Source organism: Myxine glutinosa, chromosome 11 (genome assembly GCF_964187855.1).
Source record: "Myxine glutinosa chromosome 11, kmMyxGlut1.1, whole genome shotgun sequence".
NCBI lineage: Eukaryota > Metazoa > Chordata > Myxini > Myxiniformes > Myxinidae > Myxine > Myxine glutinosa.
In genome coordinates, this window is record NC_136271.1 from 20,745,627 (window position 1) to 20,771,540 (window position 25,914).

Sequence of the window (25,914 nt, forward strand, 5' to 3'; positions counted from 1 at the left end):
CCTTCAGCGTTAAGTTATTGCAGTAGCGAAAACCTATCACAGACAACCTATCACAGATGGACAACCCGAAAACATAATGCATCCGGTAGCTTATCCGGTGGAGGCATAAAAAAAGCATTTTGTGCCTATCTAAAGTCAATTTATTTTCACCTTGTCAATGACAATGTTTAACCTTCAAATCTGTACATCAATGAAAAAGAAGTTGATTCTAGCCTTGAATTTGTGTATCAACTTGTGTATCTTCAAATGTGTGAAAAGAGAGCAAAGAAGGTGTTAAAAATACAAAAGTGCAATAAAAAAAAGAAAGGTTTTAACGTCAACATTCATAAGGTTATTGTTGGTGGGGAAGATTGAGAATGGGAATAAAGTGGACAATGGCCTTGTTCAATATGCGGAAAAAGAGTTGGACCAAATTCAATTCAATGTTGGAAATGTTATTATATGGTGCTGCGAAAGGTGGAGTGGTATCACAAGAAATTTGGAAACAAAAGCTGTGATTTTCATGTGTAAAAGATGTGAGGATCAATCAATTCAAGAAAAAGATGAACAAAAATAAATGCTCCTGAGCACACTATTCCATTTAGAAAAGTTCAAATGTTTCTGTTAATTCAGAGACATGAGAGTGGAATCAGAGGAGCAGAATTATCTGTTAAATCAAGAATAAACAAAGCCTGAAAGAAGTGGTGACAAGTAGGTGGTATCATGAAGCATAGAAACATTCCATTACCTGTAAATGTTAGTTTAAAGGTTAGCCTGTATCGGACCGGTATTTATGTCTGAAAGCGAAGTGTAAACAATGCAGATCGAAGATGTAAAAAGAATGGAAAGAAGAGAGATGAGAATAATATGAGGGAAGAATGAATGGATTGTGTATGAAAGAATGAATTCCGAAATCATAAATCAGGGAGAGATTAAAAATCAATTCTGGTGAAGAAGAACGTCAGAAGAGAACACTTGTTGGCATGGTAACGTGCAATGAAGGTCAAGAGATTAAGCTGTAAAAAAGCAATAAACCACATGGTGGAAGGAAGAAAGCATGTCCTTAAAGGTCATGGATTGAAAATATCAAGAAGGATATGGAATGTTTGGGTTTACATGAAACTGATTAATGGATATATCCATATGGAGAAATGTCATAATTCGACCAACTGCTGAAAAAATAAACAGGGGAAATGGTCGTAAAATGGGATGGTGTTTGTGGTGTAGGCCACTGCAGTTGGCTGTTGTCATAAAGAAAAATGGACTTTTAAAGGATTAAAGTGGATGTATAACTTGGAGGAACCTCAACCTCTTTTTATTGCCTTTAGTCCAGCAGCTAAGCTAAATATAGCATAACAATTGTGCATTTTGTGAGGAACGCACCAAATTTGGCACACTAGTAGGCTATCATATTATGAAAAGATCTGGATATTGGGCCATCTCAGATTCAGAGATTTGATTTTTGCAAGATTTGCAGATTTTGCAGATTTGCAAGCTGAGATTGCAACGCCAGGGACGGCCGACTCCTTCCTGCGAGCTGCCCACGTCACCCGCACAAGAAGAGCTCATCAAATCACTGCAGCGGCACTGCACATCCTGCAACACCGTGCGTATGAACGCCACTGTATGACATATGCTGATGATGCAGAAGACCTGCCTGAGTTCGAAGACTGGTGTCACCAGAGAGGAGAAGACATTCCCAACTTTCAGTACTGGGCAACTGTGCTGGAACTAGAGATGTTGGTACTGGTCTACGTGCGTTCTCTGCGGCAGGCTTCATTCACGATGTACCTTGATGCCCTGACGGAACTGGTTCCATGCCTTAGACCACACACACTATGCCAGGTGGGTCCCTGTTCACCTGAGGGACATGGTTGCACTCCCAATGAAGCACCCAGATGTAGCCAGATAATTCAGGGCTGGCAACTTCACTGTACAGAAGACGAAGAAGGTGTTCTCTTCGATCCCAATCGACCAGGCGCATGAACAGAATAACGCCTGCATCAAAAAAGGAGATGGTGGAGCAGTCGGCCTCACTGACAACCCAAGTGCCCTGCGGCGTTGGATGATTGCCGGGCCAGAAGTTGCCAGGGCCATAGAAGAGTTCCAAGATGGCCATCAACACTGGGGGAGGCGAGAGGACACACGTCATCACGACCAGACACCAAGTGTGCAGACCTCTTTCGCCAAGGATGTCCGTGCCCTTGTCAGCGTCATAGAAGAGCTTGGCAACCCCTTTGAGGAAGAGAGCATGGATCTGGTTGTCCTTGACACAAAGGAAATTGCAGGTCCTGCTGCAGTTGAGACTGTCAGGATGGTGAAGAAGATTGGCCAAGAGCAGTTCCAGGCTTTCACCAGAGAATGCCTGGTGGAAAGGACCAAGCCAATTGATGATGCAATTCGTCGGAACAAGCTGAAGGTGTCATTTTGGAAAATGGCTGCCACAGCCATCAGGGGCTGAATTTGAGATGGCCCAATATCCAAATCTGTTCATAATAGGATAGTCTACGAGTGTGCCAAATTTGGTGCTTTCCTCACAAAATGCACAATTGTTATGCTAAGTTGCCCCACTACTTACAATAATGACTGCGCGGTAAATTACACTCATGATAAGAGCATCAAAAATTATGGTTCCAGGATTTGCCAATTCAACATTTTCATCCTCCAAATCTGAAATTGAACATTAAAGTACAACGTTGTCTCATGATGGATTTGCCATGCTTAAGTCAAGTATTTTTTTGCTCTTTGCACAACTTTTTACACTTGACCCAATGCATGTTTTTTGATCCCAGTGGTGGCACCCTTTTGTCAAAATGCTGCAACATTATATCCTATGCAGATGGTTTGCAAGTGGCATGACGAGTCATGTGATTTATCTGATCCTGCCACCTTGGATGCCAAAAGTGGATGTTAAAGTTTGCCCACAGATTTTGACAGTTAACTCGGAAATCGGAATGTAGTTGGAGACTTGAAAAATTTCTTATTCAGTTATAAAAGTAACAAATAAAATGAAAGGACACATATGACCCACCAGCCAACATTCTCCAAAAGACTGTTATCTGAGAAGCAGAGCATTTAGCATTTGCTTTTCACAGTCGCTCCAAAATTGAAGAATGCCCAACATGAAAGTAGAGCTCTGCAGTGAAAGCGTGAAATATTTTGGGGTGCACTCGGAATAGAAAGGAACCACCTTCAGAGGCCTTTTTTCCCCGCAGAGCAGGGGTTGGCCTTTTTCGGGCACCGTGGTACCCTTTTTGAAGCAATGTTTTATGGCCGGATGCCCTTCCTGCCGGCAACCCTGTTGGTCGCCCCTTGCGACACACAAGGAATTACCAGTGAACTGGAACTCAATTTGCCAACCTCAGAAGGATGACAAGCTGAGTCAACCCCCCTGGTGTTAATTCAGAGATCGACCGGGATTCAAACCCAGGATCCTAGGATCCCAAGCTGGCACCCTAACCGCTAAGCCAACACCAGGCTAAGGTGCATAGAGGTTATGTTTTCACCCATCTTTGCCCTAATGTGACCAGGATGTCTCAAAGATGTGGACGGATTCGGACGAAATTTGAGGAGAGGTTGTGTCTGTGATAAGGACGAAATGATTAGATTTTTGGTGAAGATCCGGATCTGGATCTGAGAATTTGCAAGTGATTCCGCTAACTGCTAAGATAACCGCTAAGCCAACTCGGATTGAACAACGAATATAAATATTTGGCGAGCACAGCGAAAGGACGAAAGTTAAACAAGAGTGAACGTTCTGGATCGCACAAAGGCTTTCCATGGAATTATGGACCGATGGTCAAGGACGAAGGTTTCCAGTCAGAGCAAAAACAAGAGAGCTGTTCATTGGCAGCACTTAATAAGCAAAGCACAGTTCAGCTATCCACGAGGAAACAATGCAACCGGCTTAATTAATCAGGAATCTCGGCTAATTGCTGAATTTCCTATCGGCTCCTAAAATTGTTCTCTGCATCGAGCAAGGTCACCTCCTTCGCTCAGAGAAAGCTTGTGTGTATATGCAGGAAATGCATTCATCCTTCAATCACTTTGCCTTGAATGATTTCATTTTGCAAGCTTGTGTTTTATTCCACAGTGGCTGTTTTTCTCCCTGCATTGTGATCAACAGCTGCCTTATTTATTTTACACATGATATTGTCAAAAAAGCCATTCTCAATGTGAACACTTGTAAGTTTCCCATCTAAAATACAACAACACACAACAACAGGCATTTTGAGGCCATTTTCCCTGCTAGAGCGGGGGTATGCCTTGCGGTCCCCATGACAATCTTCTCCATTTTGCCCTATTTTCTGCATCTCCCCTTGTTAACCCCCTTGCCCGCATTTCCTCTTCCACCATCTTTAGCCAAGTCTTTCTCGGTCTTCCCCGTCCTCTACTTCCTTCTACATTCATTTCCATCACTCTTCTCAACCAGTCACTTTCACTCTTCCTCAACACGTGACCAAACCATCTCAACCTGTTCCTCTTCACAGCATCAATCACAGGCTCTATTCCCATCATCTTTCACAATTCATCATTTGTCTTCCTCTCTCTCAACGATACTCCGCACATCCACCGAACCATTCGCATTTCCACCCTTTCCAGCCTTTGTTGCTGCTCTACGTTCATTACCCATGAAATTTCCCATCTAAAATAACCTGCCCAAACAAACAGAAGTTTCAATGATGTCACTTACAAGATAATTTCAATCCATTTAATATAGAGAGAGTTTTTCTTTTGTTCAAAATCATCAGAATCAAAAGGATAACAAAAACATTAACCCGTTTATACGAATTGTGGTGGTACAGGCGATGCAAGGAAGTGGTTGGGATTGGTAAGCTCACCATCCTGAGCATGCTCTTCATCACCAGGGAAGAGATCATCCAAAAGTTCTGTGTTTGATTCTCTGTCATTTTCTTCCTGAAACAAGGTTGCAGTATATTCATTGAAAGAAAGGTAAAGCCACAGGTAAACAATAAACTTAGCTTTCCTGCAGCAAAGACACAGTGAGAAACGGAGGGCTATTTCGAAAAATGTTTACGTACGAATCATGATTTAAAAACTTTTTAAATAAAAACGATATGAAAGGCAAGCAAGATATTTAGTCATGACTAGCCGAAACCCGTGGAACATCCACGGAAGGGAGGATGTGGTGTATGGATAGAGTGTACCATTATGGATGGCATAGGGGAGCGCTCATGGGATCTTCTTCTTCCGTTAAGCTCCAATTTTTTCTCTTTAAGTTAGGTCCAATCAGTCCTCTCTGCTCGAAGTGCTCAGGCCATGCCTTCCCGCTCTCATACTTTTATTTCCGTTCGGTGTGGAAAGAGATTGACATATCGTTCGTCTGTTTTCAGCTCGTTATCTTTAAGCTTCCTTACGTCTCGCCACCTGCTACACCTCTCTGAGTTACGAGGATTTATGCAACGCACCCCGAGTATCGCAACGTCACTCCATTTAACTTTATTAAAATGACGATAAAGACGTGAAACCCGTGGAACATCCACGGAAGGGAGGATGTGGTGTATGGATAGTGTACCATTATGGATGGCATAGGGGAGCGCTCATGGGATCTTCTTCTTCCGTTAAGCTCCAATTTTTTCTCTTTAAGTTAAGTCCAATCAGTCCTCTCTGCTCGAAGTGCTCAGGCCATGCCTTCCCGCTCTCATACTTTTATTGCCGTTCGGTGTAGAAAGGGCTTGACATATCGTTCGTGTGTTTCAGCTCGTTATCTTTAAGCTTCCTTACGTCTCGCCACCTGCTACACCTCTCTGAGTTACGAGGATTTATGCAACGCACCCCGAGTATCGCAACGTCACTCCATTTAACTTTATTAAAATGACGATAAAGACGTTTCCTTGTATATCCTAATTTAAAATGTTCAAGGGAATAAAAAGACCATTTGGTTCACACCACCCATGTTCACACCACTCGACTGTCCAATCAGCGGACGGCCTGCTTAGCCTTCGCCCAGCAGACACCAATACGATGGCGTCGTAAGATGGCGTCGTATCGGCAGTTAATCGGATGCTTTTGGGCCCCAGCGTCGGCTAATTCAGATTTTTCGAGTATGGCTGTACGTGATAAACAAAGAGCGCGGTTCGTAGATCGTAAATCCATTAGTGCCGTGGGCATCGGGTCACTGGGTGCGGCGTAAAAGGGATAACAAAGTCGAGTCCTTACGGTATTATTATATAGATGTAATTCTCAATTAACACCAAATTAAATTATATTGTCACGTCAGGTGCCAAGCGAATGCAGGTGCTCTGAGATGGAGGGCTAAAGACCTCTGAATTGACAAATGGTATCTTAATCCTCACTGCGTTTTTAATTAGTCTCACCCTTTAGACTTTGAGGATGTGAGACTATTGCAATGTGTGTGTGTGCATGCACGTGTGTGTCTGTGTGTGTGTCTGTGTCTGTCGGTCTGTGTCTGTCGGTCTGTGTCTGTCGGTCTGTGTCTGTCGGTCTGTGTCTGTCGGTCTGTGTCTGTCGGTCTGTGTCTGTCGGTCTGTGTCTGTCGGTCTGTGTCTGTCGGTCTGTGTCTGTCGGTCTGTGTCTGTCGGTCTGTGTCTGTCGGTCTGTGTGTCGGTCTGTGTCTGTCGGTCGGTGTCTGTCGGTCTGTGTCTGTCGGTCTGTGTCTGTCGGTCTGTGTGTGTCGGTCTGTGTCTGTGTCTGTGCCTACGTCTGTGTGTGTGTGTGTGTGTGTGTGTGTGTGTGTGTGTGTGTGTGTGTGTGTGTGTCTGTGCGTGTCTATGTGTGTGCGTGTCTGTGTGTGTGTGTGTGCGTCTGTGTGTGTGCGTCTGTGTGTCTGTGTGTCTGTCTGTGTGTCTGTCTGTGTGTCTGTCTGTGTGTCTGTCTGTGTGTCTGTCTGTGTGTGTGTCTGTGTGTGTGTCTGTCTGTGTGTGTGTCTGTGTGTGTGTCTGTCTGTGTGTCTGTCTGTGTGTCTGTGTGTCTGTCTGTCTGTGTGTCTGTCTGTGTGTCTGTGTGTCTGTCTGTGTGTCTGTCTGTCTGTGTGTCTGTCTGTGTGTCTGTCTGTGTGTCTGTCTGTGTGTCTGTCTGTGTGTCTGTCTGTATGTCTGTCTGTATGTCTGTGTGTCTGTCTGTGAGTATGTCTGTGAGTATGTCTGTGAGTCTGTCTGTGAGTCTGTCTGTGTGTCTGTGTGTGTGTGTGTGTGTGTGTGTGTGTGTGTGTGTGTGTGTGTGTGTGTATGTGTGTACGTGTGTGTGTCTGTGTGTGTGTGTCTGTGTGTGTGTGTGTCTGTCTGTCTCTCTCCGGTAATAGATGCTGAGAAACTAATGCATTGGTGCTGCATGGCAAGGAACAAAAGAACACTGTAAAGGCAGTGGCCAAGTTGATACAATTAACAAATAGTTCCTTGACCGTTTTGTAAGGCCATCTCTGCCATCAAACACAAATGACTTCGATTTTCATGGTGTATATGACAAACGGTCTCACACCACTTACAGTAGAGGAGCTGCCTTCGTCGTAGCGTCGGAGAGATGCCATGAAGCGGAGATGGCTATTCTCCTCTTCCAGCTGTGCAAGTGATTGTGCACTTTGCTGCCGACTTTGTTGTAGGCCAGCCAGCTCTTCACGTAGCCAGCCATTCTCCTGGCACAATCGCCGTACTTGTGCACGAAGCTTCTGCTTCTCAGCTTCCACGGTGCCCAAGTGATTAGCAAGAGCAAGAATTACCTGCAGGTTCCATGTTCAAGGAAGAGTGTGGTTCATGAACATGAGAGGAAAGGAAGGTAGTAAGAGGACCAAGACGTAAAGTGTATAGTTTGGACAAATTGTGGCAATGATCTCAAATTGCCTGACGTCTGCATATTTCGTATGCAAAAACAGCAGCATTTTAACTCTCCCCTACCTCCTCTCCTACGTGCATGTACCCCAACATGCCATGTATTTCACCTCATATGTTAATCAGGCAATAAATATATCTATAATTTTAGTTTTGATGACTTGAGTACTAAAGCGAGGCCACACAAGTCAAAGCGGAATCTCCGGTCTCACTGCCCATGTGATGGACTTATCGGAAACATGGACTCGCTTCTTCTTCTTCTTCTTCTTATTTCACACACAATATAAAGCTGCTGGGTAGCATTATTGGCTGAGGGCATGGCTGTGCCGCTGATGCAGTGCCCTCTGCTGATTCGGGCTGGAATTTGTAATTTGTTCAGGGTGCCAACGATAGCTCATATACTCTTCACGAAGAGCGCCACGGGTCTTTAACGTGCACCAACTAATTCCGGCAGACGGGACGCCATTTTAACATCCATTTGAGGGACGGCACACACATTGTTGAATCACCCTGCCTGTGAAACACCGGGATGACAGTTTATAGCTGGGCTGAGATCCGAACCCAGGCTAGACAGCATAAAGGTGAGTGTGCGTACCTCTAGGCCATATTTCCAGACCATACAATCCCCATATTCACAGATGGCACAATCACAGGTGAATACTATTACTAGTCAGGGCCCTTCGGGATATTTTGGTTCAAATTCTTCCAAAAGCATCAAATTTGGCGCAGATGTTGCCCATGCCATACTCTTTCGATTTTTGACGGGCGCCAAGGGCGGTATGATCCGGGGACCATAACGGTCCATCCCGCCATGTCACCTGACCTATGACGTCATAATTAGGATATGCATCCAATCACATGGCGTACTATAAGTGGTCAAAGTTCAAAATGAATCGATCGAAAAATGAAGGCAGGGATCCATTTTTAAGGTTTTCATAAAATCCAATATGGCCGCCAGGTCACATGACCTATGACGTCATATTTATGACACGTATACAATCATGTATACATGAACCCGGATCATGATCGCACAAAAATTAAACACAAGGACATGGCATACAGTTCATAAAACATCAAAATCCGTACCTTTGTAATTAGACTGATGAACTGCATGTGCCTGAAAATTAGGAAATAGACATGTAAATATTTCCTCTAATTGTCAAAAATAAGGTCAGAGTTCGATTACACAACCCAGAAACATAAAATGGTGAACCTCGCGTAAATCTTGACAAAAAACTCAAAAACCGACATGTTTGACTCAAAAATGACCTTTAAGATGACCTTGAGGGTTGACCTTGACCTCGAATCATCAAAATAACATCATAATTGGATTCCTCGACCTCGAAAACCCCTGAAAAGTGGTATCATACATGATTCCAACCCTTTTGGTTATTTAACTGATTTTCCTCTAATCCGGGTGGCGGCCATTTAGTATTTCGCCAATATGGGGCCCCGGGGGGGGGGGGGGGGGCGCCCGTCAAAAATCGAAAGAGTATGGCATGGGCAACATCTGGGCCAAATTTGGTGCTTTTGGAAGAATTTGAACCAAACGGCCCCAAAATATCCCTAAGGGCCCTGACTATACGAGAAAAGCAATGCACCGCGCAGCACAACCCTACTTTATGGAAAATTGCTCGGTACAACAAAAAGTCCCCCAAATGAATCAACATTTTCCCCACACACGACCACAGCTCAACCCGCATCCTTAAGTCCGCACTCACCTGTGCTTCGCTCAAACCAAGCTCTATGGAGTCCACCGAGTGCTGGAGAATGTCACTCTTCTCGTTAATCAAACCAATTCCCCAATCACCAACACCCTCCACGTCGTTTGTCGTGCTGGAAAGTGACAAAAGCAAGGACTGGTGCTCTCCTCGCAATGTCTCAAGGCCTTGGATAGCTGTCCGTGTGCAAGTCAGGATCTCCTCTTGGGTAAGTCGGTCTGGGCATGCCATGGCGATAATGACGCTAGTCCTCTCCACTTGACCCTAGAGCCTGTCAGGAAGGGTTGGGTAGGAAGATGTTATTAAAATAAGAGCTGAATGTCTAAACGGAATGAATCAGCAATTCACTTGGAAATTTCATGGAAACTTGGTTGGTGCTGCCAGGAATAAAGTCTGATGTTCATGGAAGCATTACTACCTGAATTAATGTGTGTCACATTTCAAAATGCATGTGATGTTTCAACATGCTTCACAGGCAATTAGAAACTCAAAGACAAGAGACCTGGCTGCGTCCACCTAAATTCCTGGAAATGGAAAATTCCGGGTTTTTTTTTATTAAAAATACATGATCTAAGGCTTAGTGGAGCTGACACACACACACACACACACACACACACACACACACACACACACACACACACACACACACACACACACACACACACACACACACACACACACACACACACACACACACACACACACACACACACACACACACACACACACACACACACACACACACACACACACACGATTCTCTCAAGACTGTTAGACCATACAAAGAGCTACTGAGCTTGGGGTAAGAGCTGTCCCTTCTCGGAGCACACTGGGCACCGGCGACGCCACAACGATGGTGCTGTGGCGGGCACAAGGGATAATAATTCCGCGCACCAGTGGGTGGCGCGAGCGTCCAGGCGGGGAACTGAAATGCATGCCCCGCCTTTCGGCCGATCGGCCACGCCCGGGGGCAAGGCGTGGCCTCGGGACATATATGCGGGCTCTAAGCTCGAGCCCACCCAGTGCTGAAGTGCGAGCTCTGAATAAAAACTCTTGTTGTATCAACGCGTTGTGGCCTACCTCTCTGGCAATCGAGTCGTGTGTGCACAGCACCACAGTGCCACCTTTTTCACCGCACTCAGTGGGGCATTTTCTACGAAGGAGTTTCCTCCTCCCAATATATGCCAACCTATGGGGATTCTCCATGCTCTTAACCCTTTAAATGGTGTATGTCAAGCAAGGAAGCAGCACGTACCATTTTTAAAGGGGAACCCAAACACAAATCTTTTTTTTCCCCTGAAAACCATTGAAAATCATTAATCACGGTCTAATTTGAAGGGGCAATGTTTTTGACATTTTCTTTCTAATCACAAAGTGCTGAAAAAAAGCCCTAAAGTGTCGATTTTCGATGTCGTCAGTGACATCACACTCACAACCCACCTTGATGCTAATGGCGATTTACATACAGAGAAACGGTGTATGTTGAGCTCGTATTCCGATACCGATTCCACCATCATTACAAACTCTGAAGGTTCTCCGTATGTTGAAACTGATCGTGGGATTTTGAAGAAACTATCGGACACAAAATTAGTGATGGAAACGCTTTCGGGGGAACTATGGAGCCTTATCGTTTTGAGACTAATGCGAGTGATTCAAAGGAAGATGGCGACAATGGAAGTGTTAGTTAAGTCTCATGTTCACTACAGATTGGCAGATTTTGTTTTCCCATTCAGGTGATGGCTTATAAGGGATTTGTATTCATTGTTAAATCAGGTATACCCATCAGGAGTAACTGTCATCACCCAACAGCAAACACCACCCAGGCACACTTGGACACCGCTGACAGAATGGGCAAGGAATGCTTTGTCCCACGGTCACAGGCTGACCAGGTGTCCTGTATATTACAGGATCATCGTTTCATTTCCCAGGATGCCATTTGTGTCTGTGGTTGTGCCATGCCCCACTGCCATGTCATGTTTGAGCTGTGTTGTGCCGTGTCCGTATTGTACAGCATCTGTGTCACGCTGTGTCTTTGTCCTGCCCCAGTGGAGGGGCAGTGGTGATAGGGAGGGGAGTGGGGTGGTGGTGGGTATTGTTAGGGTGATGGTCGATTGCTGGGGGTGCTGGAGGGGTGTGGGTTGGCCGTGGGTATTGTGGGCTTGATGGGAGATCGTGGATGGTCTTTCAGTTTCAAGCGACGGCTATTATTTTCTGCTCAATTGTGGGCATGACATCCTCTCGCAATCGTGGCAGATAACCACAATATCTAGCCATATCTGTTGTTTCATAACAGTAATCTGTAAATATGTTTCAAGCACAAAAGCGAACATCTTGTAGGCTCGATCCACAAAGGTATTTCAGACATACCTCGTTCAATTTCTGGCAAACTCAGGGTCTTCTGGCCATTTTCGCAGCATGAAACCATCTCGGTTTGTATTACTATAATCACCAAGGACGCGTCGACTCGGCATATTTGTGGAAAATCGAAAATTATTTGCCGTTTGAGTTGAATAGTACTGCGATGTAACCCGTCGACAATACCAACATGGCGGTCGACTTTTGAGTGTGACATCACGGCTAGAGTGAAGAAGAAGAAGATCTTTTTGTAGGTTAATCAAGGGATACACTGGTCTGACCATTTGGGTTCCCCGCTAAAGTGTTTGGTATCACTAGGCCATGGTTTGAACTGCCGACCTCCCAGACTCGGATTGGACGTTCTAACCATAACACCACAGAGTCACGTTACAGTGGAAAATTCACTTTTAAGTAAAAAATACATTACTGCTGAATCCGCCGACTCTTCTGTCGCCATAATGTGGGTCATTATTTCATTAAGGTCATTATTGATCTTTCCTGGGAAAACCACATTTCCAAGCTGGCCTCCAAAGCCAGTCGCCGACTGGGCATCCTCCGTCGTGCGAAGTCCTTCCTTGGCACACCTGAGCTCCTCACCACATACAAGGCTTTCATCCGCAGCTCAATGGAGTACTGCTCTACCCTTTGGGCTGGTACGCCTGCCTCACACCTAGCTCGGCTTCACGCTGTTGAAACCAAAGCGTTCAGAATCGTTGGAATCTCCCGCGATGACGCTATCTCCGAGGGCCTTTCACTCACTCACCGCAGGCAGGTTGGTGGACTTTCCGTCTTCTACAGACTCCTCTCCGGCCTTGCTCCTCCAGCTCTCTCTGGGCTCTGTCCCCCAAATATTCCTGCAGGTCGCACAAGATCTGCCTGCAACCCTCTTATGGTTAAACTGCCAAAATCAAGACTCTCTGCTCACCTTCACTCCTTCATTCCTCTTTTGTCCCACCTCTGGAACAAACTCCCTCACTCTCTTCAATCCCACTCCTCCCTCCAGGTCTTTAAAACGGCTGTTCACCACCATCTCTTATCTTCCCCCATCCAAAACCTTGATCTTTTCTACCCCCGCTAATTTCACCCCAAATCCACTTTTTTGAGGTGACTTTTGTCTTCTTTCCTGGAAGTCCTTGGTGTCCTTTCGTTTTATACCTATCCTGCCTCCCCCCAGGCCCTCTCCCTCCCCCACATCTCCCGATGTCCCTGCTCTCAAATGTTGTGTTTGTGTGCTTCCTCCCCTTCTCTCCCCATCTTGTCGACCGCTCCCCTTTTTATATACTTTGTTTGCTTGTTTGTTTGATTTGTTTGTTTGATAAATATTAGCTCTTTCACGAGCCTCGACTCTGTATACAAAAAAACAAACAAAAAAAAAGGCTGTAAAGATAAAAAATTGGAAAAGGATCAGAACTAGTAATTCTATGTTTAAGTTTGGGTTTAGTTTCCGTTTAAATTGTTTGGGTATGAAAAGGTAAATAAAAATAGAAGTGAATGTCTATACATTGCAACAGCAAATAAATCAACAACATATAACACAACTATCGAGGATGCCTCTTCACGGTGGTTGTACCCTCCCCACTCCCCCCCCTCTCCCCCCACCCTCCCCCAATGCAAGTCGAGGGCCAAATCTTCCCCATTCTTCCCTGCTGCCCGAATTTGTCAGGGCAGCTCGGTCTCGGTCAGAGTGCCGATCGGTCCCCATGGACCGACCCTTTCCCTCTTGTCCGTTTGTCCTTCTCCTTCTCCTTCAGAATTAAATGTATAATGAGGTATATCACAGCGCAACCCTTGGTTAACAAGCGGGAACACTCTACCGCTAAATGTATAACTACCATTCCTGGCTCAAATGGGGAATGTTAACATGCTCATGCACTTGCTCTGCACCCACGCTGATTTTCGAATAAATCCATTTAACATTTGTAATAATATTGTGCCCCTGACTAACAGATGACAATGAACACATAATTATATAAAAGACAGACATTAGGACGCATGAGGGAAATGAAGGCAAGCCTTTGGTGTGCCTGTGTCATGAAGCAACATTCGAGATGGAATAGGATAACCGATTACAGCCTCTGTCTTTCTGACGCATCACATGCATAATCGTCGCGTCAGTGAACGTTGTTCTTTTGAAGGGGATATAAAACCGGCCGTCCCTTACTGCCGACGCTCATGGCGTCATTCCAAAGCAGGCCATTGTGAGCCACTCCTGGATAAATTCCAAATTTTGTCTCTCGACTCTGCAGTCCCCGGTTGTCCTCGTTACCTCCACCAAAGGTGGGCGGAGGTTATGTTTTCACCTCTTTCTCTTTGTCTGTGGGCAGGACATCTCAAAAAGCTGTGGACGGATTCAGACGACATTTGGTTGGACTGGTTGGTTGCGCGACAAGAACAAGCCGATTCGATTTTGGTTCGGGTCCTGATCCAGATCAGGCCTATCGGTGGAATACAAAACTTAAACTGTTCAGCCTGGTGGAGGTAGGCTCTCTACCGAATGCCGTTCCAGCTTGTTCCTGCGATCCGCTCATACGGTGAATGATCACCGAGATGGAGGTCCGTGGGTGGAAAACCAAGGGACAAAATTTCAATCGCTCAACCGCCAAACCGAAAGCCATTCTTGGTTATGAGCAACACTCGACCAATCACTGCTTTGGAGTAAGAAAACACAAGTGGAAATAAAAGAAAAACACAACGAATGGAAAGTAATATTATACCAAACGGTAATGTGTTCCCATTTTCTGTATAAACAAAGCTTTCATTGTTGTGAAGGGGAAATAAATAAATAACTGGTTTAGCAAAAGTCCCTTAAAATACCAAGTGCGCAATGTTTCATCAAATATTTGTTTTGGACGTGACCTATACAGAATATACTTCACGGGCATATGGCTGGCAAGTTCACAAAAGTGAAGTTTTAAGTGCGTAGATTCAGTTAAGGAGAAACTTTACGGCGAAAATGTGCATTGCTTAGTCGCAGCTCAAGGAGAAACAAGAAACGTTTTGAAAATGCTACTTGAAGGGCCAAAAATTATTTGGTCTGGTCTTTTGTTCCTTCAAGACAGATTTTCCCTCACTTTTAGGTTAAGGCGTTTTTGGGGACCCAATGTCACCTGACTTCTCTTTAATAGTCAGAGCGCACTGGTCTCAACACCAAACCATTGTATTTTTTGATGGACATAGTATTTCTTCACCGAACTCAAAACAAAATATTGGAACCATCATTTGTTGTGGTCGACTCTTAATGCCTTAAATAATGGCGACTTACGATGTGCGTTTAAATGCTCCACATCGATGTGTGTGTATATATATATATATACACATACTAAAAAAGTCCACTCGGCGTTCTAAACTAAAAAAGGGGTAATACCCCTGCATGCTCATCTGGTAGAACAAAGCAGTATACTACACCGACTGAAGGTACTTTAAACAGTATCACGGTATTTTACGAGGGCCAGTCAATAAATAACCTTAAAATGGCGATATAAATTCGACAATGTAATGTGTGGAGTTGTAGACAACATATGTTATATCTATGGGTAAGAGTCATGTTTTGCCTGTTTTAGATCTGGCAACATTGAGCGTATGATGTCATTAGAGCAGTTCCAAGATGGCGGCTCCCTTAGAAGCATGCATTACACTGGATGAAGTGGTCTCTCAATTGAACATTAGCTATGGTTCAGCACACCATATCATTCACAACGTGCTGGTGTTCCGCAAAGTGTCTGCAAGATGGGTGCCTAGACAACTCACACACTAACTGAAAGAACGGCACGTGGACGCATGTGAAGAACTTCTGCGACGTTATGAAACAGAAGGCGCCGCTTGCATACAGCGCGTAGTGACTGGGTATGAAAGCTGGGTCCACCACTTTCAGCCAGAAACGAAGAGGGCAAGCAAAGAGTGGCGCCATTCAACTTCACCGAAGCCCAAAAAATTCCGCACACAGCCGTCCGCTGTAAAAGTGATGCTGACGCTCTTCTGGGATAGCCGAGGCCCACTTGTATAGCATTACATGCCCTGAGGGACCAAAGTCACCAGTATATCATACTGCGACCTCCTTAAAAATCATCTGAAACCAGTAATCAGATCAAAACTTCGTGAACTACTCACTACCTGTGTTTTGCTGCAGCATGACAATGCTCGGCCCCATACTGCCCGCACTACAGCTGCAACAATCGAGGACCTGCATTTTGAGTGTCTTCCTCACCCACCCTACTCGCCAGACCTCGCACCTTCTGATTACCACATCTTTGGCCACTTATAGAGGCGCTTGATCGAACCACTTTTCTGATCTGAGGAAGAGGTCCAAGAGGCGGCGCACGAATGGCTACACAAGCAGCCAAAATATTAATTTTTTTCTAGAGGACTCCAGGCCTTAGTAAAGTGCTGGTAAATTGCATTCAACGCAATGGAGATCATGGTGAAAAATAACAGTTGTTACACACTTCCATGCAATAAACAAGTTGTGAAAAATATTTTTAAAGGTTACTTATTTTGACTGCCCCTCGTAAATCAATTTCAATGCTAGAAGACAGGGCAGCATATCCTCCCGCCCCCCCCCCCCACCCCCACCCATAAAATACCTTCGGGCCAGTTATTTTTAATGCTTTGAACAAACTTTGGTACATCAATGAAGGTTGTGGTCAGGATGCATCGGAATTGTGTGTGTAGTTTCAGAGAAAACGAATACCTTTTTGGGGGGGTCAAACCTGGACCCACATTGACCCCTTGTAGATGCCCTCAGACCTCGGTTTTCTTAATCCCATGAACAAACTTTGGTATATCACTGGGGATGAATGCTGTGGTCAAGTTTTATCAAAATTGTGTGTGTAGTTTAGTAGGAGAGAGCAAATACATATGTTGGGGGCAAGCCTCAGTAGACCCCCTTAGACCTCAATTTTCTTAATGCCATGAACAAACTTTGGTATTTCACGGATGATGAAGGTTGTGGTCCAGTTTCATCAAAATAGCGTGTGTAGCTTCAGAGGAAAAAGCAAATTCCTATTTATTTATTTTTTTTGGGGGGGAGGGGGGTGGTGGGGGGGTCAAACCTGGATGCACTTTGACCTCTGGTAGACCCCCCTAGATCCCTATTTTTTTTCATGCCGTGAACAAACTTGAGTTGCAACATACTAAATATAATTTGTGCCAAGTTTGGTCACAATCCCATCAGCAGTTTCAGAGAAGAAGTTGCAAGTGTTTACAGTCTGACGGACTGACGACGCGCCATCGCATAAGCTCCCTGGAATTGTGTTGCAGGTGAGCTAAAAAAAATAAAAATATGAATGCTTGTTTATATTCATGAGAGCCACGCAGAGTCTAACTGGGAACTGCATCTACTGCCTGTGAGGTTAATGATGCTGTGGTATTTTATATACGGCAAGACGCATTACGCCAGGCATCTCCCTGTGTATTGGCTCAAAACGATGAGTCTGCCCGAGACCTTTCCTGATGTGTAAGCCAAAGTTTATGAACACCGAGTAGACTATGCATCAGCAGGGCCGATATGGATTCGGTATGGATTCTCCGCCAGTGACTGTGACCAAGCCATTGAGCAAACGTTTAATTGAGATTTAAAAACTACTGGAGGGATCACGGGTACGGCGGTCCATTGTTAGATTTTTTTTAATTTTTCCCCCACAGAGTGAACACGCTGCGATTGTTCTTCAGGGTGAAGTCGAGGCTCACACTGCAGTCGTCAGGAAGAAGACTGTAAAGACCTCGACTCATCAACGACATTGTGTGACGAGAGGAGTGTCATCAGCGTAGTACGGAACAGAGAACAAATGACTGACCCTTTTTCTGCTGTGCACGAGGAGCTGGTCAGTATCAGCTCTGGGAAGATCACTACTTCTAGCATGGAGAACATCTCATGTCTTCCCCCTACCTATCCCTACCCACAATGCTTTCTACTCCCTATTGGCCCTGTTTAGCCCAACCCTCTTACTTGCAGATTGAAGTACTTTTTTTTCCATCATTACTCTTCATTCATCCCCTTGCTTATTGCATCGAACGGTTTCCCCGATGTCAGTTCATACGCTCCGTCACCTCGCTCTTCCATGAGCCTCGATCTTGTAAATAAATAAAATAGGGAAAAAGAAGTATTCACATTAAAAAGCACAAGTTGGAGAGTAAGGATTGAAAAAACGGGCAGGAGAAAGCTCGGGTCAAAGCAAGCCCGGAACCCCACAGCAGAAGATTTAAAATCACCTTGCAATGGCACGGCTCACACCTTTGTGGACTCATTGAACTGATCTTCACATCAATATCAGCAGGAGTTTTGGGGCACTTTTCCTGACTTCAGCACGACTCAGAATTCCTCAATTCAACCAAAATTTACATGCCCAGAGCACAGATAGCTTCAATGGGAAAACGTGGAGGCCATTAAAATTTTGCATCTTTGGATCAGAATGTATGTGGCTGTATTAGATGGTACTCGAGCCAATTAAAATCAGGACAAAAGTTCGGTAGTTTTCGCAAGTTTTTAAAACTACCGCTTTATAGGACGAACTAAACAAGAGCCCTTTGGATACACAAAAGGAATTTGGTTTTAAGTACATATTTGCTTCAAAAGTAGAGGATGAGAGGCAACCACAAAAGTTATGACAATTCAGACACAGGTAAAGGCAATCTGAGACATCATGCACGTGTTATATACATCTCCGAGCATGTAGTCCTAGTGCACGCATGTGTGTGAATCATACAGCTAAGTGATAATTCGAGCACAGCATTCATGTTCAGTGTATCACCAGCGCACCATGGCCTACACCAATGACCCCGTGGGATTTCCAACACCCACAAGCTAAATTAAGATGGTATACATCCGCCAGTGGGGTGGTGAGGAGACTGAGCAGAAGCGAGAAAGAGCTGTGAGTGAGGCTGTGCATGTCAGACCGTGACCAAAACCGTGCATGTCAGAGGCGTGACCGAAGTCGTGCATGTCAGAGCCATGACCGAAGCCGTGCAAGAAATAGCCATGCCGATCAGAGCCGTGACCAAAGCCATGCTCGTCATAGCCGTGACCGAAGCCATTCATGTCAGCGCCGTGACCGAAGCCATTCATGTCAGCGTCATGACCGAAGCCATGCATGTCATAGCCGTGACCGAAGCCATTCAGGTCAGCGCCATGACCGAAGCCATGCATGTCATAGCCGTGACCGAAGCCATTCATGTCAGCGCCATGACCGAAGCCGTGCATGTCAGAGCCGTGACCGAAGTCATGCATGTCATAGCCCTGACCGAAGCCGTGCTCGTCATGTTGTTAAAATCAGGACAGCCATGTGAGAGCACAGCCAGAGCCATGTGTTAGTTATCCTGGTAACCACAGCCAGAGCCATGTGTTAGTTATCCTGGTATCCACAGCCAGAGCCATGTGTTAGTTATCCTGGTATCCACAGCCAGAGCCATGTGTTAGTTATCCTGGTATCCACAGCCAGAGCCATGTGTTAGTTATCCTGATATCCACAGCCAGAGCCATGTGTTAGTTATCCTGGTAACCACAGCCAGAGCCATGTGTTAGTTATCCTGGTAACCACAGCCAGAGCCATGTGTTAGTTATCCTGGTAACCACAGCCAGAGCCATGTGTTAGTTATCCTGGTATCCACAGCCAGAGCCATGTGTTAGTTATCCTGGTAACCACAGCCAGAGCCATGTGTTAGTTATCCTGGTAACCACAGCCAGAGCCATGTGTTAGTTATCCTGGTAACCACAGCCAGAGCCATGTGTTAGTTATCCTGGTATCCACAGCCAGAGCCATGTGTTAGTTATCCTGGTAACCACAGCCAGAGCCATGTGTTAGTTTGTTTTTTTTGTATACAGAATCGAGGCTCGTGTAAGAGCTAACACATTGTACATGACAACATGCACAGACACATAAGACATACAATGAAGGGAGCGGGAGACAACAGGGGGAGAGAGAGGAAAGTAGAGAACAAGGATGTCGGTAGATCTGTGGAAGGGGGAGGGCTGGGGAGGAGAGAGGGGTTCACGGTCTAAAGCAAATGAACACTACTAGGAATTTCACTACTACGAATTTCAGGAAAGATGTTGGGGATTGAAAGAGGTGTATCTGGGGTGAATTAGCGGGGGTAGAAAAAAAATCAAGGTTTTGGATGGGGGAAGATAAGAGATGGTGGTGAACAGCTGTTTTAAAGACCTGGAGGGTGGAGTGGGATTGAAGGGAGTGGTGGAGTTTGTTCCAGAGGCGGGAGAAAAGAGTAATGAAGGAGTGAAGGTGAACAGAGAGTCTTGATTTTGGCAGTTTAACCATAAGAGGGTTGCTGACAGATCTTGTGCATCCTGCAGGAATATTTGGGGGACAGAGCACAGAATAAGAGCAGGGGGAGCAAGGCCGGAGAGGAGTCGGTAGCAGACAGAAAGACCACCAACCTGCCTGCGGTGAGAGAGAGAAAGACCCTCAGAATCAGCTTCATCACGGGAGATTCCAATGATTCTGAAAGCTTTGGTTTCAACCGCGTGAAGCCGAGCTAGGAGTGAGGCAGGAGCACCGGCCCATAGGGGGAGGACAGTATTCCATGGAGCTGCGGATGAAAGCCTTGTATGTGGTGAGGAGCTCAGAAGTGCCCAGAAAGGACTTCGCACGACGGAGGATGTCCAGTCGGTGACTCGCTTTGGAGGCCATATTGGAAATGTGGTTTTCCCAGGAAAGATCATGGCAGATAGTGAGACCCAAAAGCTTGAATGACAGAATTTCTTGGAGAGGATTGTTGAGAAAGTGGATGGGAGGGTTGTCCAGTCGGTCTTTTCGGAAAGACATCATAAGAGTGTAAGATTTGTCAGGATTGAAAGACATGTTCCACTTGTTTGCCCAGTCTGTGATTTTGTCCAGGTCTGCAGAGAGTGAGGAGGCTGCAGACTGCCGATCTGAGGGATGAGGAATGGAGCGGCAGAGAGTGGAGTCATCAGCAAAGAGATAGAGAGGATTTTCCAGAGAGTCGGAGAGATCATTGATGAAGACCAGAAAAAGCACAGGGCCCAGAACATTGCATGTGTTAGTTATCATGGTATCCACAGCCATGTGAGAGCACAGCCAGTCATGTGTTAGTTATCCCGGTATCCACAGCCAGAGCCATGTGTTGGTTATCCTGGTATCCACAGCTATGTGAGAGCACAGCCAGAGCCAGGTGTTAGTTATCCTGGTATCCACAGCTATGTGAGAGCACAACCAGAGCCAGGTGTGAGTTATCCTGGTATCCACAGCTATGTGAGAACACAGCCAGAGCCATGTGTTAGTTATCCTGGTATCCACAGCTATGTGAGAGCACAACCAGAGCCAGGTGTGAGTTATCCTGGTATCCACAGCTATGTGAGAGCACAGCCAGAGCCATGTGTTAGTTATCCTGGTATCCACAGCTATGTGAGAGCACAACCAGAGCCAGGTGTGAGTTATCCTGGTATCCACAGCTATGTGAGAGCACAGCCAGAGCCATGTGTTCGTTATCCTGGTATCCACAGATATGTGAGAGCACAGCCAGAGTCACATGTTAGTTATCCTGGTATCCACAGCTATGTGAGAGCACAGCCAGAGTCATATTTTAGTTATCCTGGTATCCAAAGCTATGTGAGAGCACAGACAGAGCCATGTGCGAGTAATCCTGGTATCCAGAGCCATGTGAGAGCACAGCCAGTCATGTGTTAGTTATCCTGGTATCCACAGCTATGTGAGAGCACAGCCAGAGTCATTTGTTAGTTACCCTGGTATCCACAGCCATGTGAGAGCACAGCCAGTCATGTGTTAGTTATCCTGGTATCCACAGCTATGTGAGAGCACAGCCAGAGTCATTTGTTAGTTATCCTGGTATCCACAGCCATGTGAGAGCACAGCCAGTCATGTGTTAGTTATCCTCATATCCACAGCTATGTGAGAGCACAGACAGAGCCATGTGTTAGTTATCCTGGTATCCACTGCTATGTGAGAGCACAGCCAGAGTCATGTGTTAGTTATCCTGGTATCCACAGCCATGTGAGAGCACAGCCAGTCATGTGTTAGTTATCCTGGTATCCACAGCCATGTGAGAGCACAGCCAGAGTCATGTGTTAGTTATCCTGGTATCCACAGCGATGTGCGAGCACAGCCAGTCATGTGTTAGTTATCCTGGTATCCACAGCCATGTGAGAGCACAGCCAGTCATGTGTTAGTTATCCTGGTATCCACAGCCATGTGAGAGCACAGCCAGTCATGCGTTAGTTATCCTGGTATCCACAACTATGTAAGAGCACAGCCAGAGTCATGTGTTAGTTGTCGTGGTATCCACAGCTATGCGAGAGCACAGACAGAGCCAGGTGTTAGTTTTCCTGGTATCCACAGCCATGTGAGAGCACAGCCAGTCATGTGTTAGTTATCCCGGTATCCACAGCCATGTGAGAGCACGGCCAGTCATGTGTTAGTTATCCTGGTATCCACAGCCATGTGAGAGCACGGCCAGTCATGTGTTAGTTATCCTGGTATCCACAGCCATGTGAGAGCACAGCCAGTCATGTGTTAGTTATCCCGGTATCCACAGCCATGTGAGAGCACGGCCAGTCATGTGTTAGTTATCCTGGTATCCACAGCCATGTGAGAGCACAGCCAGTCATGTGTTAGTTATCCCGGTATCCACAGCCATGTGAGAGCATGGCCAGTCATGTGTTAGTTATCCCGGTATCCACAACTATGTGAGAGCACAGCCAGTCATGTGTTAGTTATCCTGGTATCCACAACTATGTAAGAGAACAGCCAGTCATGTGTTAGTTATCCTGGTATCCACAGCTATGTGCGAGCACAGCACAGTCATGTGTTAGTTATCCCGGTATCCACAACTATGTAAGAGCACAGCCAGAGTCATGTGTTAGTTATCCTGGTATCCACAGCTATGTGAGAGCACAGCCAGAGTCATGTGTTAGTTATCCTGGTATCCACAGCTATGTGAGAGCACAGCACAGTCATGTGTTAGTTATCCCGGTATCCACAACTATGTAAGAGCACAGCCAGAGTCATGTGTTAGTTATCCCTGTATCCACAACTATGTGAGAGCACAGCACAGTCATGTGTTAGTTATCCCGGTATCCACAACTCTGTAAGAGCACAGCCAGTCATGTGTTAGTTATCCTGGTATCCACAACTATGTGAGAGCACAGCACAGTCATGTGTTAGTTATCCCGGTATCCACAACTATGTGAGAGCACGGCCAGTCATGTGTTAGTTATTCTGGTATCCACAGCCATGTGAGAGCACAGCCAATCATGTGTTAGTTATCCTGGTATCCACAGCTATGTGAGCACAGCAGTCATGTGTTAGTTATCCTGGTATCCACAGCTATGTGAGAGCACAGCCAGTCATGTGTTAGTTATCCTGGTATCCACAGCCATGTGAGAGCACAGCCAATCATGTGTTGGTTATCCCGGTATCCACAGCCATGTGAGAGCACAGCCAGTCATGCGTTGGTTATCCCGGTATCCACAGCCATGTGAGAGCACAGCCAGTCATGCGTTAGTTATCCTGGTATCCACAGCTATGTGAGAGCACAGCCAGTCATGTGTTGGTTATCCTGGTATCCACAACTATGTAAGAGCACAGCCAGAGTCATGTGTTATCCTGGTATCCACAGTTATGTGAGAGCACAGCCAGTCATGTGTTAGTTATCCTGGTATCCACAGCCATGTGAGAGCACAGCCAGTCATGTGTTAGTTATCCTGGTATCCACAGCTATGCGAGAGCACAGCACAGTCATGTGTTAGTTATCCTGGTAACGACAGCACAGTCATGTGTTAGTTATCCTGGTATCGACAGCACAGTCATGTGTTAGTTATCCTGGTATCGCCAGCACAGTCATGTGTTAGTTATCCTGGTATCCACAGCACAGTCATGTGTTAGTTATCCCGGTATCCACAACTATGTGAGAGCACAGCCAGTCATGTGTTAGTTATCCTGGTATCCACAACTATGTAAGAGAACAGCCAGTCATGTGTTAGTTATCCTGGTATCCACAACTATGTGACAGCACAGCCAGTCATGTGTTAGTTATCCTGGTATCCACAACTATGTAAGAGAACAGCCAGTCATGTGTTAGTTATCCTGGTATCCACAACGATGTAAGAGAACAGCCAGTCATGTGTTAGTTATCCTGGTATCCACAGCTATGTGAGAGCACAGCCAGTCATGTGTTAGTTATCCTGGTATCCACAACTATGTAAGAGAACAGCCAGTCATGTGTTAGTTATCCTGGTATCCACAACTATGTAAGAGAACAGCCAGTCATGTGTTAGTTATCCTGGTATCCACAACTATGTGAGAGCACAGCCAGTCATGCGTTAGTTATCCTGGTATCCACAACTATGTAAGAGAACAGCCAGTCATGCGTTAGTTATCCTGGTATCCACAACTATGTAAGAGAACAGCCAGTCATGTGTTAGTTATCCTGGTATCCACAGCTATGTGAGAGCACAGCACAGTCATGTGTTAGTTATCCTGGTATCCACAGCACAGTCATGTGTTAGTTATCCTGGTATCCACAACTATGTAAGAGCACAGCCAGAGTCATGTGTTAGTTATCCTGGTATCCACAGCTATGTGAGAGCACAGCAGTCATGTGTTAGTTATCCTGGTATGCACAGCTACGCGAGAGCACAGCACAGTCATGTGTTAGTTATCCTGGTATCGACAGCACAGTCATGTGTTAGTTATCCTGGTATCGACAGCACAGTCATGTGTTAGTTATCCTTGTATCCACAGCACAGTCATGTGTTAGTTATCCTGGTATCCACAGCACAGTCATGTGTTGGTTATCCTGGTATCCACAACTACGTAAGAGCACAGACAGAGCCATGTGTTAGTTATCCTGGTATCCACAGCTATGTGAGAGCACAGCCAGAGCCATGTGTTAGTTATCCTGGTATCCACAGCTATGTGAGAGCACAGCCAGAGCCATGTGTTAGTTATCCTGGTATCCACAGCTATGTGAGAGCACAGCACAGTCATGTGTTAGTTATCCTGGTATCCACAGCCATATGAGAGCACAGCCAGAGTCATGTGTTAGTTATCCTGGTATCCACAGCTATGCGAGCACAGCACAGTCATGTGTTAGTTATCCTGGTATCCACAGCCATGTGAGAGCACAGCCAGAGTCATGTGTTAGTTATCCTGGTATCCACAGCTATGCGAGAGCACAGCAGTCATGTGTTAGTTATCCTAGTATCCACAGCACAGTCATGTGTTAGTTATCCTGGTATCCACAGCACAGTCATGTGTTAGTTATCCCGGTATCCACATCCATGTGTGAGCAAGAACCCGCTCACAGCAGTCACAGCCGTTGGTTTGGCGTCCTCTACTCCACCGCATTGAAGGGTAATGCGGAACCGGCGTTACAAAGCGGGCCCGTTATTCCCTGCGTTGGACCCCGGAGCAAACCTCAGGGCGCGCACACGTCGCACAGCCTTGCACGAGGTGATAACGAACCCCAACCATGCTAACATGAATAAAAGGGTTATAAACAACTCACCATGAATCAAAAGGTGCACCGAGCTCCACGTACTCGACTCGTCGTTCCTCAGCACCGCGGATGTCGATCGACGCAGCACACGGAACGAAGACTCAGCTAAAACATGTCGATTCGCACAAGACGTGGACGCGCAAATAAAACCAGATTCCCTGAAAACGAAGGGAAAACCAACAAAACAAAGTCGGACGATTAGAAAATAGACGTCGACAGGGAAGGGGAAATATTTTGTTTGAAGAAACCCACGAAAGGATTTTCAAAACGTCGAAAAGGAAAGACTTATTTATTCAAACAAGAATGAAAGGAACGCGAAGGCGACGCCGAGTTAACTCGCTTGACGCTGCCTGAAGCCCGACATGGCGGCAATACCCAAAATGCACCACGCCCTCATCAGCAAGAGCGGCAGTTGCCATCGCGACGGTTACTAAGTCGAGCGCCGGACAGCCGCGGTCTCACGAGGGCCGTCGGACCTTCCTCGGGTGTCATCATCGTCCTTATGCAGGAACACTTCGGTGTAACGGGAAATGGTGCCCCCGCCGGGTTCCCTGTGATTCGTTCGATCC

At 45.9% G+C, this 25,914-nt stretch overlaps 1 protein-coding gene and 1 long non-coding RNA gene across 3 annotated transcripts in view; one reads left to right on the top strand and one right to left on the bottom strand.

The window, feature by feature from the left end:
* LOC144894242 (uncharacterized) overlaps nt 1-25,914 on the top strand; it is a 939,403-nt gene that overhangs the window by 818,478 nt on the left and 95,011 nt on the right. The gene's annotated exons all lie outside the window — the stretch shown is intronic.
* LOC137436470 (kinesin light chain) overlaps nt 1-25,914 on the bottom strand; it is a 78,315-nt gene that overhangs the window by 35,820 nt on the left and 16,581 nt on the right. Inside the window, exons 1-5 of one of the 2 annotated variants that reach the window (XM_078786466.1) lie at nt 25,721-25,746; nt 25,355-25,503; nt 9,506-9,776; nt 7,445-7,675; nt 4,821-4,896 (exon numbers count right to left, since the gene is read on the bottom strand). In XM_078786466.1, the coding sequence (XP_078642592.1) occupies nt 4,821-4,896; nt 7,445-7,675; nt 9,506-9,736 (538 nt within the window). In that variant the 5' untranslated portion in view covers nt 9,737-9,776; nt 25,355-25,503; nt 25,721-25,746. Of the gene's footprint in view, nt 1-4,820; nt 4,897-7,444; nt 7,676-9,505; nt 9,777-25,354; nt 25,504-25,720; nt 25,747-25,914 lie in introns of those variants that run through there. The other variant, XM_068130288.2, reaches the window with a different exon arrangement.